Source organism: Nymphalis io, chromosome 25, assembly GCF_905147045.1.
Source record: "Nymphalis io chromosome 25, ilAglIoxx1.1, whole genome shotgun sequence".
In the NCBI taxonomy this organism is placed as follows: domain Eukaryota; kingdom Metazoa; phylum Arthropoda; class Insecta; order Lepidoptera; family Nymphalidae; genus Nymphalis; species Nymphalis io.
The window spans coordinates 4,555,601-4,571,240 of NC_065912.1; the positions used below are offsets into that span (position 1 = coordinate 4,555,601).

The 15,640-nt window shown below is 31.1% G+C and overlaps 2 protein-coding genes across 3 annotated transcripts; one reads left to right on the forward strand and one right to left on the reverse strand.

The window, feature by feature from the left end:
• Positions 1 to 586: 586 nt before the first annotated feature.
• LOC126778109 (snRNA-activating protein complex subunit 4) lies at positions 587 to 3,216 on the reverse strand. Its single transcript, XM_050501496.1, has one exon. It carries the CDS (start codon positions 2,895 to 2,897, stop codon positions 657 to 659), a length of 2,241 nt encoding a protein of 746 aa, XP_050357453.1. The 5' UTR covers positions 2,898 to 3,216; the 3' UTR covers positions 587 to 656.
• A 624-nt stretch (positions 3,217 to 3,840) lies between these two features.
• Positions 3,841 to 11,845, forward strand: LOC126778114 (DNA mismatch repair protein Mlh1). 2 transcript variants are annotated; one of them, XM_050501507.1, is made up of 11 exons: positions 3,841 to 4,135; positions 4,226 to 4,289; positions 5,123 to 5,322; positions 5,530 to 5,800; positions 6,537 to 6,693; positions 7,004 to 7,087; positions 7,556 to 7,698; positions 8,685 to 9,235; positions 10,529 to 10,665; positions 11,229 to 11,354; positions 11,538 to 11,845. In XM_050501507.1, exons 1-11 carry the CDS (start codon positions 4,023 to 4,025, stop codon positions 11,837 to 11,839), a joined length of 2,148 nt encoding a protein of 715 aa, XP_050357464.1. In that variant the 5' UTR covers positions 3,841 to 4,022; the 3' UTR covers positions 11,840 to 11,845. The 2 variants fall into 2 exon arrangements, 1 of the variants encoding a protein (XP_050357464.1); XR_007670122.1 differs by lacking the exon at positions 10,529 to 10,665 and having other exon boundaries at positions 11,538 to 11,556.
• Positions 11,846 to 15,640: the final 3,795 nt, after the last annotated feature.

Here is a 15,640-nt window from a genome sequence, read left to right on the forward strand (position 1 = left end):
ACATTACCTTTACCCTCCATACTATTTGTAACGATTAAAAAGAGTTTGCAAACATACATCAGATTTAAATTAAGTATTTATGTTGAATAAGCATTTTATTGGATTAAAATTAATTCCTGTCTACTAATATAATATTTAGTTCCTTCACCTAATTAGACATACGAGAGCGCCTTAATTGATTTGTTTATAAAAAAGTTATGATATAATCATAATTTTCTCTTACATGTAATTATAATTACTTAAAAAATATTTTAGTACAAAAAAGATATATATTTTTAATTCTATTTTCCTGATTCTAAAATAGTTTAAAAGTAATAATAAATAACATTTTAAATAATTTTTCAGTTTATACTAACATAGGTTTGCACCATAAATATTTTCCTTATTTGCGCGTTTTACAAAATTTTCCTTTATTTTTATTTCATAATCAAGACTAGAAATTTGTTACTATTAATCATAAAGGTTTTTATATTTCTTATAATAATGATTATTTGATATAGTTAAAAAAAATGTAAATTGGTCTTATATTATAATTTGAAAATAAAAAACACGACTTTAATTATTTAAAAATGTATTCTACTTAACATTTAAATTATCCCCTACATTGTCAATGCTTCAGTCTGATCCTGATAAATAAGTTTTTTTTTTATATTTTTTTAATTCATTGACATTGCTGAAGCATAATCTTCCTTATCAAATACTGGATAATTTTCGGCATAGTTTTGTGATAGTTGTCTTTCTTCTTCATTCAATGTAATAGATGTATCTGGATGTGTATTTGAAAGTAACATCGGCCACAGGAACAAAGAATTGAATCGCTCCATTAAGAGAAAAGCTTGAACTTTTAACATGACATTTCTTCTTATAACTACATTAATATTTATTTGGTCTGCACTTTTTGTTTGTGTTTTACTAGTAACATAACTCATTAATTTCTTGCAACCAGTTATGGTTGAATAATGTGGTGGAAGTACATATGCTAAAGGACCTAAACAGACATTTCCCCAGATATCAGGACTTCCACTAATTTCTATACTTGTTTCTGTATTTTGTTTGGAATAAGACTTAACTTTTACAGTATACATTTCATGTTCTGGCTCCAATAAATCTCGGTATTTTTTCCCATAAGAACTGTTCAAAAACTTTTCATGATTCAATTTCGCTCTTAGCAGAATAAGTATTTTACGTAAATTTGTCACATTACATTTTTTGGTACGAATGTTATAAACATCATCTGAAGTATCTGGTTCTTCCTCGTGCATTTCATTTTTTCTTGCTTCTTCCAATTTTACACTTTCTGTGACAATATGAGCTATTATAGCATCTTCTATAACATTTTCTGGTGAATCTTTTGTTACCTTTTTACTTTTTTTAATAGTCACCTCTGATTGTATTCTAGTTTTCAAACTCTCTATGGCTCTATTTAAATCATCGGCACTTTGCCCATGACCTAAACGTCTTGCACCACGTCTTGGTGCTTTAGCAATATCTACATTGGGATTTCTTCTCATCCATTTAGATAATGTTAAATACCTAGCTCTTATATGCACTCTATCTTTCCCAGGGAAATATGGGGCAACACTTGAATAATTAGTGATTGCATCTTGATTTGCCATTAACTGGACAAGTTTCCTGTCCTCTTCTATTGTCCATACTGTCGATATCCTTTTTTTAGCCAAAACCTGATACCGTGTCCGGCATTGCGTCAAAGACCGGCCTGGAAGGTATTTTGTCATCTTTTTAAAGTTTGGACCAAAATTTTCATAACAAGTTAATATTACTGCATCCTCTTCTGCTAAAAATCTGCCTTTTCTTTGTTCACACATCCTAGAGTATTTATTGTAAATTTGAATCTTAGTTCTGTTCTCCATTGAGGCTGCTACTTTACCCCATGGTATGTAATTATCTTCTTTGTAATATTCAATTAATCTTTTAAGGTATTCTTCTTCCTCTTTAGTCCATTTTCTGCCTGTGAAGGTATTAATCATGTTTGTTCGGAAATATACAAAGCACTGGTAATTAGTTCTACCAGTTTTTAATTTTTCAGCTATCTTGTCCCAGTTTTGTAGTTTTTCATCATAAGCAACTTTTTGAAGTGTGATATGCTCTGTTCTACTCCAAACATTTTTATTTATACTCGGATGGAGGAATAACTTCCAAAGAGATCTATATTCCTGTGCACTATGTCTATAATTTAGTTTATTTGCAATGTAATCCCAATCATATTCTTCATGTAATGGCAACGCTAAATCCTTTGGTGATAATTTATTTACACAATGAATTTCTTTCGTTAGTTTTGCAATTTCCTTATCATTTTTGTTTTCATGAACTTTATTTTCACGTTTTAAAGCCGCTATTTTTGATTCCAACTCTTTTTTTCTTTTTACTTGAGACAATTTATGTATTAAAACCATAAACTGGCTTTTATCTTTAACTGTCCACCCCGGAACAGATACAATATTTGAAAAGTCATACATTTCAGATTTGTTCATTATTAGAGTGTCATCATTATCTGGAGCTGGGAAATTCGACTTGTCTTTAAAATAAGGCTTTCCGCAGTTTACATAACGGAATTTCTCAATTTTTTCCAATTTGTCGCTCCATTCGGTACCCTGTATATCGCTTAACTTTTGTCGGCACTCACGTAAACGTGATTGTAACATTTTCTCTAATCTGGATAACTTTTCATCACACATTTTATTAAAAGCTATAGTGGTTTCGATTTTTGAATACTCCTCGTATTTTGAAGAAAAACTGCAGACACTTGTGCTTGTTGATATTTGTGAAACTGATGCACTTGAGCTAGGCTCATCCTCAATTAATACTGCAGTAAGTTGCTCCAAGTCTTGAATCTCATTTTCTTCATCACTCTCTTCATCAACTTCAAAGTCATCCATATTGTTTTTATTTTTTATTTTCTTTAAAAATAGATTAGAGTATTCGAGTATTCTATTTAAGTTTACTATACTAAAGTCTATATAGTGCCTATTCGTTAGTTAGAACTTCAGTTTTTCAAGGACAAATACAATTTTGAATAATAAATAAATCATAATCAAAACACTGTTGAGAAGCAAATCTATCAACGTTAACACCTAGCACAATTTAAGCTAATTACAAAACTTTATCTTTTATTAGATCAGTTTTTTTTTTTAAATAGGTAGTGTATACATTTTAAATACTCTTTGATGGATACCTATTATTTGCTTTAACATTGATGTTGATGAGTGAGTGAGTGATTGATTTTAACTATTAACTTCGAAGTTTCATAGTGTTACCATCTACAGAGTACATAATTGTTGATCATCAAAAAACAAACGTTAACACTGTATCCCATGATGGTTGATAACTATAATTAATAAACTAATGTCTCTTTATCCTAAAAATAGTCTTTCTATCACGACTATCACATCAAACAATTTTGATTCTATTTAGATGTACAAGCCGAACATAAATTAAATGTTTATAAAACCAGATTGAGATTTTAGAAAGAAAGTCTTTTTCACTCTTCTCTACTTTATATATATAAATGTTCGTAGATGTAGTGCAAAACTACAAAATATAATTTTGATATTAAATTTGCATTTTGTTTCTTTATAAATAACTATACCAAGTGATTAACCATTCCAACCAAAGTTATTATTTATTAACAATTTATAAAGTGGATTGTTTTATATATATATATATATATATATATATATATATATATATATATATATATATATATATATATAGTCATTAAACTGTAACTATACTGCAATAATGTAACGTTGGTCAATGTTATGTCAAAATGAAAATTGAAAAATATATCAGTCACATTTGAAAAATACAAAAATGGCGGTAAAATAAACTTTCGTCCTCAGCCAGTAGCTTCGCGTCTCAATTCCCAATTTATATTCAATATTATTTATTTATACTCTTCAAGGTTCAAAATATATTCAAAATCGACGATTAGCTAAAGACAAAGAATGCCGATGTATACCAAAGCCGTATTAAAATAATAATTACAACAAAAGAACTTAATCATGAATGAACCTGGTGTAATAAAAAAATTGGATGAGAATGTAGTTAACCGAATAGCAGCTGGTGAGATAGTTCAGAGACCGGCTAATGCTTTAAAAGAATTAATCGAAAACAGGTTTGCGGTCACATAGATTTAAAATAACAATTAACAGTATAACATACAAAGAATCACAATCGGATGCGTACTTAATGTTTTTAATTTCAGCTTGGACGCCCATGCAACAAATATAATTATTACTGTCAAAGCAGGAGGCTTAAAATATCTACAGGTAATGGGATTTGATTTGTATTTATAACCTGAGTGATTAAAATATAATCATTATAATTATTTTGCATTATTTATTTAAAATTTGAAGGATTGACATTGATAAATAAAACTTGATTTAATATTATTATTGAAATTGTTGTGTATTTTTATACTACCTATAATTGTTCATTCTGCTTATAAATGTCTCCTACATATATAAAGTTACTGTAATATGTTTTTAAGAATAACCACTTTTTAGGCAGATCAAGTTTAAAAAGATTTTACTAATTTGGATAGTAGATTATTTGAGAGATCACTAAATTCGTTTTTAAATCTTGTCCTGTAATAATAAACATTACCTTTGTGTTTAATATATTAATGAAGTGTTCTCACAGTACAAAATATTTTGAATGCATTCAAAATATTTAAATTAATTGTTGTGTTGACTTAGGAAGGAAAGAAATTAATAAGTAATTCGTGATATACATTTATTTTATTTATGGAAATGGAACAATTATATAAATTGAATAAAATTATATAAAATGGTGTTGTATGCATATGCTGAGCAAAGTTTTTAGCATGCTTTATAATATATATATAAAATTTAACAATATCTTTGTGCCCCATGAATACATTTAATTGATAATTGGAGAAGTAATAACTTATTTATAGCTCTGTACCAAAGAGTATGCCATATATGTTCAACAAAATGCTCATAGCTAGGACCATTCATAGGACTAAACACTTTTTGTGTTGCCAAAAAATTAGATTTATTTATTTTTTTAATTAATTCAGAAATACCACATTGTATGACTTATATTATTATTTTTAAACATATATTTCTCTTCACTACAGATACAAGATAATGGAACGGGTATTAGAAGTGATAGTCTGGACATTGTGTGCGAAAGGTTTACCACTTCAAAGTTGCGGGAATATGAGGATTTGCAGGCTATTAACACATATGGGTTCAGGGGTGAAGCCCTAGCCAGTATAAGTCATATAGCTCATTTGACAATCTTGACTAAAACACAACAAGATAAATGTGCTTATAAGTAAGTTTAATTTTTTTTATAGATATACATTAAATACAGCACAACAATTTTCAATGTTATACAAATGTGCTAGTAAGTTTAATAATTATATAAATATTTATAATGTAGTAATATAATATAATATTTATACAGTAGCCAGCAATATAATGTTTTATTGTCATTCAATATTTACTTTTCAACATTATTAAAAAAAAACTTATTTTATAGAGCTTCCTATGAAAATGGAAAACTTAAAGGTCCAGTAAAAGCATGCGCTGGTAATAATGGCACTCAAATAACTGTTGAAGATTTATTCTTCAATGTCATAGCTCGTAAGAAGGCCCTCCGTAGCCCCAACGAAGAATACACCCATATAATGGAAGTGGTTGGAGGGTATGCAATACATAATAGTCATGTGGGATTTCATCTAAAGAAATTTGGAGAAAATACAGATATAAAAACACCCATTAAATCATCTGTAGTGGAGAATGTCAGAATTGTGAGTAAACTAAATTTTTATTATATTAATAAAACTCCATTTGAGGACAATGTTTTTTAATTGATAAGAAAGGCTAAGGCTGCGGTCACACAACACAAACATGTTTATGCACTAGAGCTTTACTTGTTGGTAGGGCTTAGTGGATGGCCATCGGGGTACGTACTCACTCATCACATATTCTAATGTTAAACAGAATATTTGTATAGAATGTTGTGTTAGGGTTTTGAAAGGTGAGTGAGATATTTTAATTACAGGTTACAAGGGACATAACATCTTAGTTCCCAAGGTTAGTAGTGCATTGGAATAGTTAATATTTCTTACAATGCCAATGGTTATGGGAAGTGGTGAAACATTTGGGCATCTTGATTGTAAGTGGTTAATGCCCTATGGTCAATGTAGGCGGGTAGCTATTTTTTTTTTTTACATATATAAGCTAGCGCTTGACTGTTATCACACCCGATGGAAAGTGATGATACAGTCTAAGATGGAGCGCTCTTGCCTAGAAGATACCTATTCACTCTAGACTTGAAGGTACCCATATTGTAGGTGGTGGGAAAAACGGATAAAAATAAAAATAAAAACTATCTATAACATATATAAAAGAATGCAGTAAAAAGAAAATATAAATAATGAAAACAAACAAAAATGTATGTACATTGTACATTGACACTGCATGTGGTCGTTCCGCAGCTTTCTTGTTATTGTATTGTATTCAATCAACTAAATTATATTTCAGATACATGGTAACTCAATAGCTCGGGAGCTGCTTGAGATAGAACTGAAGGATCCAACATTAAAGCTGTCTCTTCATGGTTATGTGACTAATGTGAACTACTCACATAAGAAAGGGACCATGCTTTTATTCATTAACCATAGACTAGTTGATTCCTTATGTAAGTAATTGTCATATTTGTTATATTATTAGTAGTTCCCCCCGCGGCTTTGCCCGTTTGTTAGGGAGGGGGTAACAGGTGGAGGGCGTATGACGGCGGGTTATAGATACTCTACGTCTTTTGCTGTACCTTTGACAATGGGTATGCAATATATCATGCTACCTCTGTCATAATAACCGAGTAAGTAGAGGAAAGTTAAATAAACAAGATAAAATAAATAATTATAGTGACATTAATACAAAAACTTTAATTGTTTACTTAAAGTTGATGTTAATTAATGCAATTTACTTATTATAATATATATTTTTAGCCATCCGTAAAGCAGTTGATTCTGTGTATGCGACGTATTTGCCGAAAAACGCACATTCGTTCGTCTACCTCAGCATTGAATTGGGTAATTATAAATTAAACAAATCATTTTATATTTGAATTAAACTATTTTTAATACTTGAATATTTTAGAAAGAAATATTTCTCATTTATTGGTCTGATGTTCTTCTTGGGTGTGTTTATGGATTGTAGAGGTAAAATGTATATTTGTGCATAAAAAGTGTCACAAAAATTGTAGGCTACGGTTGTTAAATGCAATACGAAACGTTCAAATTCAAATGTCAGCAGTAAACGACACCTCTACCCATAAAGTTGAGACGCCGGCCGGTGCCGCTTTATGTCTCGATCACAACAATACTGGTTTGCAATGGACAAATAATAAATAAATGTGCTGTCGAATTGGAGGGCGTTAGTAGCTACGACACAGTATTATACTAATGTAGTTAGTATCGTATATATTGTTCAAGATATGTATAATTTGTTCAAAATAAATAAATAAAAAAACTTGCAAAACCAATTTTTTCGTATTTCAGATCCTAAAAACGTCGATGTTAATGTTCATCCAACGAAACACGAAGTGCAATTCTTATACGAGGAGCAAATAATAGATAGAATAAAAACTGTCATAGAAAATAAACTGCTCAGCTGTAACTCGTCCAGGGTTATGTATACTCAGGTACGGTACTATTGATGTACTTGTATAATGTTTTTCAAATATACATAAGGTTCGGCGACATTTGATAAGCTTTGTTATATTTAAGTTCTTGCTTAAATTGTTTCGAAGTATAAACATTTATAGATATATGGTAGGATATATTAAAGTTGTTTGGTGTGATTGACACGTTGAATTCGTTATTATTTAGAAATTATTTTTAAACATTAGCAAAACAGTTGAACGGTAGAGAAGTTGATGTGCTGTAGCGCCATCTTGCGGTGAGTTACAACAAAGTGGATAGTAAGAAAACCTCCATGAACAAAACTCGAACGTCGAAAGTTGTCGAAGTCAACAAATCTCAAACAGATATACATATAGAATACAAAAATCCATTTTTATAATATAAGATAATTTTGAACTTGAGCTATTTCTTTCGTAATCTGTAGTAAATTAGTAATAGGCAATATTCACTTGGCACCCGACTTTTGAAAATCGAATTTTTTCTTTATGATTCTTATAGATATTCGTATGTAGTTGATTTTTTTTTCCGTTTGTAGTAACTCTAAAAAAAACTCATCCCCCGGTTTTGTCGAAACTCAAAGTGAATAGTTGATTCTTGAAGCGAATCGTTTGTAGCTGATTGTAGTAAAAAAAATCGGTTGTAGTTGAAGAAAAAAAAAATTAAGTAAAAAAAAATTTAAACTTTAAAACAAGTTTTTTTTTAAATTAACGAACAATATCATTAACAATTTTGCTACAATCAACTACATACATTTATAAGAATCAAAAAGAAATTCGATTTTCAAAAGTCGAGTGCCAAGTTCACATAGCCTAAATTTTTAACACTTCATAAGAAACCATATAATATTAATAAAGATTTCGACTTAGATGTGCATTTTTGCAATTGGCTCTAGGAGGGGGGTTTAACTAAGGTTTTCTCGGAGATGAGTCCTTCCCTCACATACAGCTTTCTTGCTATGCTCAAACTCGCAATTTTATTTTTTCAGGCCAGACTACCAGGAGCGACAATGGTTGAAGAAATAGTTAAGAAAACAACAGATGGTGCAAAAATCTACGCCAAAGATTTAGTACGTGTCGATTCCGATACGCAAAAAATCGACAAATTCTTCCGAACAGTAACGAAACCGGAAACTACAATAGAACAAGCCGTAAGCACAGATAAAGAAACAATAAAAGTCGACCAAGATATACAAGACACAGTTTTGGAAGATCCAATTGATGTTCTAGATAATTCCTTATTCTTAGAACCTAATGAGAGCAAAAGTAAAACAGAGGGAAATACAAAAACAGCCGTCGTAGACAGTAATATTACATACATAGATCCAAAAGAATCATTCAAAACAAGAACATTCCAGTATGAGAGAGTCGAAACTAAATTAACAAGTGTAAAGCAGTTGCGGATGGACGTGGAAAATAATTGTAATATGAATTTAAGGGAAATACTGGCTAATTTAATATTCATAGCGTGCATTGATAGTCGCAGGTCGCTTATACAACATTCTACTAAATTGTACTTATGTGACACTACTCGGTTAACGTGAGTATATTTATAATTTATACATAGCGTTAATTTATCTAATGTTGACTGTACATACCTCGTCAATACGCCCTTAAACCTAGGTCCAGACATGGCAAAATGTAATCAGATTACTGATTACAATGTGTAATCATTACAGTTAAAAACTATATTATAACGAAAGTAATAAAAAAATTAAAGTTAGTAAGTCACCATCTTCAGAATCAATCAAAATTGGTCTGTAATTGTGATTGCAATCAAAATCAAAACAGTTTATTTCACAGCAAAAATACTGCACACTTGATACAATAGCTGGGTTGTTGGCTGAATCAATATCATAATTGTATTTCCATAGTATCCACACTAATCAAGCTTGTGTCGTTGATACCTTGCTAAGATTTACAGACAGCGTTCCAGCTACAGTTAATAGCGTGTTCGTGAAACATTTTTGTAAAATTTATAGAAAGAAAAAATATATATAAATTTAAGTAGACTATGCAAGAATAATAATAACAATAAATACAGTACAGTAACAGCCTGTAAATGTCCCACTGCTGGGCTAAGGCCTCCTCTCCCTTTTTTGAGGAGAAGGTTTGGAGCTTATTCCACCACGCTGCTCCAGTACGGGTTGGTAGAATACACATGTGGCAGAATTTCGATGAAATTAGACACATGCAGGTTTCCTCACGATGTTTTCCTTCACCGAAAAGCACGAGATGAATTATAAACAGAAATTAAGCACATGTAAATTCAGAGGTGCTTGCCCGTGTTTGAACCCACGTTCATCGGTTAAGATTCACGCGTTCTTACCACTGGGCCATCTCGACTTATAATTAACAATCAATATATAAATAATATTAAATCTATATAAAATGTCAATAATATCAATTTTATGTAAATATAAATACAATATAATGTGGGTGCTATATACATACATATTTTTATTTTTTTAATCACTATAGTACGGTAAGAATACTTTCTCTCATATCATACGAAAGTGTGACTAAATAAATAAAATAAAATCGTAATCATTAATTCGATTACATGTTGTTCAAATCTGCATAGGTACTAAAATGTTATATCCCTTATGCCTGTAGTAGTAATGGCTTAACCAACTAACCGAAATAGCAAAATATTCATATATAGTTATCACAAGGTCCTGCAACTGTGTATTGTTAAGTTTGTTTGCTTTTTTTTTTGATAGTTTATTATTTTAAATACCTATATTGAAGTTATGTTTGCTTCTTGTATACTGAAAAGTTCACTAGTTATATAGTAGGCTAAAATTTTTAATAATATATATATAAATTTTAGTGAGGAACTGTTCTATGAGACGATATTATACGATTTTCAAAATTTGGGATTAATAAAGTTATCAGATCCCCTGCCATTAGAAGAATTGTTTATGTTAGGACTTAGTTCACAAGAATCTCAGTGGGACCCAGAATTAGGTATGTGTTAATTTATCAAGTCTTATAATTGAAGATAGAAAAAGGGCTTCTGTATATTTATAGCAAATATTGAAGATTTTTTTTTTTTTTTTATAGAATAGGAAGGTGGATGAGCATGTGGGCCACCTGATGGTAAGTGGTCACCAAACGCCCTTAGACATTGGCATTGTAAGAAATGTCAACCATCGCTTATAGCCAATGCGCTACCAACCTTGGGAACTAAGATTTTATGTCCCTTGTGCCTGTAATTACACTGGCTCACTCACCCTTCAAACCGGAACACAACAATATCAAGTATTGCTGTTTTGCGGTAGAATATCTGATGAGTGGGTGGTACCTACCCAGACGAGCTTGCACAAAGCCCTACCACCAGTAAAATTGTGTGATTTGAGTGATTTAACAAAGTCAGGATCTTATTAGTATTTTATTCTTATAACAAAAAAAAAAAAACAAACAGAAAAGTTTACAAAGGATAAATTAATTATAAGAGATGCCAGTAGCATATTCAAAAGAGACTAAATTGAACCAATTTTAGCTGTATAAACAAATTATGTTTAAATCAGGTGATAAACGAGACATGGCCAAGCAGATGGTGGAGTTACTTGTGAGCAAGTGTTCAATGCTCTTTGAATACTTCTCACTACAAATAAACCACCAAGGGGAATTACTGGCCTTACCTTTACTTCTTGGTAAGAATTATCTATGTACCAATTTTAATTTAAACATTAATGAAACTAGTACTCTTAAAGTATAATTTAATGTGTTTATGGTAATATTTTTTAAATATTGATTGATTTCTAACATTTTAAACAATATTTTACTGTGCAGTTTCCAAATAACACACAGCTGTTAATAATTTAATTTAATTACAGATGGTCACACTCCTTTCATGGGGGCGTTACCCACTTACCTCGTCCGGCTCGTCACGGAAGTGAACTGGAAATCCGAAAAGGAATGTTTCGATACATTCAGCCGACAAACCGCCATATTTTACTCTCAACCGAACCCCGATACAACTGAAGAGGTATTAAAAGCGGAAATGTGGAAACAGGAACATATTCTATTCCCCGCTATAAGAAGAAATTTTTTGCCTCCAACAAGTTTTATTGGCAATGGAGCTATATTACAAATTGCAAGCTTATGTGATCTTTACAAAGTGTTTGAACGATGTTAGTGTTATAAGAAACACTGGTGGTAGGGCTTTGTGCAAGCTCGTCTGGGTAGGTACCACCCACTCATCAGATATTCTACCGCAAAACAGCAATACTTGATATTGTTGTGTTCCGGTTTGAAGGGTGAGTGAGCCAGTGTAATTACAGGCACAAGGGACATAAAATCTTAGTTCCCAAGGTTGGTGGCGCATTGGATATGTAAGCGATGGTTGACATTTCTTACAATGCCAATGTCTAAGAGCGTTGGTGACCACTTACCATCAGGTGGCCCATATGCTCGTCCGCCTTCCTATTCTATAAAAAAAAAAAATAACTATATATGAATTAAATAAAATTTAATTTATATCAATATGTGTCGTTGAATTATTTTATATCATTCGAATTGTACAATGTTCAATGTGGACTGCATAGAAAATCAGTGAAGAATACTCGGTCTTACGATTATGCTTGTAATATGCGAGTTAAACGTATAAAAGCATGTTGCCTTTATTCTTTTACTATTACAATTTACATAAAAAACAACGTAGAATGGTTTTTGCAGTTTTTTCAGAGGGAATTTGCTTATATTTAATAATATCGTAATAATGTGATGTACGATTGAAAAAAATATTTAATATATTCTCTGGCAAAGATTCTATGCGGTATGTAAATCTATCTATAAAATAAGTTTTACATACCTCAAAACACTTGAGAAAATATTAAATAATGTTTTCAATCATACATCATCAAAACACTTGAGGTATGTAAAACTTATTTTGCTCAAAAATTATATAATTTTAATGCAGCAAGGCTTTACAATAAATTACTTTCCATATCAAATTTACTAAAATTCGCATGTAAGAGAAAAATTAACGGACTGGCTTTTAGAACTGGATTAATTGAAGAGACAGAAAAATTATTAATTTCATAGATATTATTAATAAACAAACAATTGCAGTAAAAAGTAGCATGTACATATGTATATCATAGCATGTACATATGTATATCATAGCACGTACATATGTATATCATAGCACGTACATATGTATATCATAGCATGTACATATGTATATCATAGCATGTACATATGTATATCATAGCATGTACACAGATACGCGTACTCATATATAAACATAAGAGTACATACACATGCGCTTACACGCATATTCACAAGCATACATTATCTTTTCACTTCTCGGAGCTTTTATCGAGTATTTAAATGATGATGGATAAGTATAAAAAAAAAATTATAAAACTTAATTTAATTCAATGGAATTGTCATAGTTTAAGGTCTAAATTAATTGCGTTAGAAAATATCTTGCATCAAGAAAAAATCCAAGTTGCAGTACTATGTGAAACATGGCTAGAACCTAATAGCAATATAAAAATAACAGATTATAATATTTACAGAAATGACAGGACAGATTCATATGAAGGGGTTGCTGTATTAACACATAAGTCAATAAAATCCCAAATATGCGAATTTCAGCATAGTAATTCAGCTATAGAAAGTTTGGCAGTTAAATTATACAATTGCAGCGATATCGAAAATATAATCTCTCTTTATTGTCCTCCGTCTGCTGACACAAGTCAAGATGATTGGGAATATCTTTTCTCTAGTTTTAATAAAAAGACGCTATTACTGGGTGATTTCAACGGGCATCACACAAATTGGTCAAATAGAAACGATACTAGGGGAAACCAAATCATAAATGCTTTATTAGACAAAAATTTTATAACACTAAATAAAGGTGATTGTACGCGAATTCAATTGGTAAATAGCACGTTACGGCAGTCTTCTCCAGATATATCATTGTTATCCTTGGATATAGCACTGAAATTTGACTGGAAGGTCTTAAACGAAACCCTAGGCAGCGATCATTGCATTATAAAAAATTCTACTTATTTTAATTCTAATTTAGAAAATAAAGCTCATAGAAACTTCAAAAAAGCAGATTGGAAATCTTACACAGAACTATTAGAAAGGTTATTTTTAGATTTTAGTTTTGTAGATATCATGTATCTGGCAGGCGACGTCTATATTCCATACATCAAAACATGCAATAATCCATAAGTTTACACCGAAGCCTTATTGGAATCAAGACCTTTCCAAGTCTGTTGCAGAACGACGTTTAGCGCTCGCACAATTCCGGCGTAATCCTATACCTGATAATCTAACTAAGCTACAGGAAAAGATTCGTTTATCACAATGCAAGATGCGTAATGCTCGTTCATTCATGGCAGAGTATGTGCTCATCTGTTGACGAGTCTCTGACACTGAGCGAAGTGTGGCAAAAGATGCAATTGGTAAAAGGCTACAAAACTACAAAAGGAAATATATTGATGAAGGTAAAGCTAATGAACTATTACGAAACTTAGCACCTGATTTTACAGTTCCTAATAAACAAATGTATATCAACAAATACGAATTTAGAGACATTCATTACACTAGTAGAAGTTGAAAAGTGTATGAAAACGAAGGATACATCTACAGGATGTGATAACATATCCTACTCAATGATAAGATATTTACCTCGGAATTAACAGCTATGTATAATAAATTTCTTTCACGCTCCTTTGTGCCACGACAATGGCGAGACATTATATTACCAATCCCAAAACAGGGGCGTGATCCACAAGACATTTCGTCCTTTAGACCGATTTCCATGATGTCATGTTTATGTAAGCTTTTTCATAGCATTCTACTCAATACATTAGAATGGTTTATTGAAAGAAATCATGTGTTATCCAAAAATGTTACGGGATTTCGAAAATGTCATTCTACACTACATAATCTTACCTCTCTCGTTTCTAGAATACAATTAAGCCTTTCGGACAGACGCAGTACATTATGTTGCTTTATTGATATTGACAACGCCTATAATAATGTTGATGTAAACAGTCTATTACAAACTATGGATAATTTAGGAGTTGGTTCTAAAATCTGCTCATACTTAGTTTTCTAAGAGAAAGATATTTGAAAATTCATATCGAGAATTATGACATTTCTAGAATATCAGGCCGAGGCTTAGCTCAAGGCGATCCTCTTTCGCCATTGCTATTTAATGTGGTTACTTCACACATATGCAAGCTCGTAAATAATATATTTATCTCGCAGTACGCCGATGACTTTGTCTTATACTCAATATGTGAAAATGCACAACGAGGTAGTGAAACATTACAAGCTGCATTAAATTTGGTATCCAAACTTTTAATCAACATAGGTTTAAATATTTCAGCAAATAAAAGTAAAGAAGTAATTTTTAAATCTGGCTATAAACAAGATAATATAGACTTAAAGATTGATGGAATATCATTACTTGTAGTGGACACATATAAATATTTAGGCTTATGGTTAGATCGATCTTTGAGATGGTCTAAACACTTAAACGAACTTAAAGATAAATGTTTAAAATATATTAATGTCTTTAAAGTATTCCCCAATATTCCCCATCGCGACCCTATCGCGAAGGTCGCGATGAGGAATATTGGGGAATTCACCCTACCCACTTAAGACGGCTTTATCTTTCACATATTCGTAGCAAGTTGGATTATGCATGCTTTCTTTATAATAATAGCGCAAACACACATTTAAGGAAAATAGATGTTGTTCAAAATTTCTGTATGCTGTATTATTATTGGGGGTTTTATAAAGAGTACAGCTATACATGTTATGGAATCGGAACTCTATCTTGAACCATTGACCTTTCGAAGATACTATCTAGGAGGAAAATTTTGGCTAAAGTGCAAGTCATTTAAAAATAATGAAATCATTCGATTAATTGATAAACTTAAAACGCTAAGTCACAAACCATACTGGAATA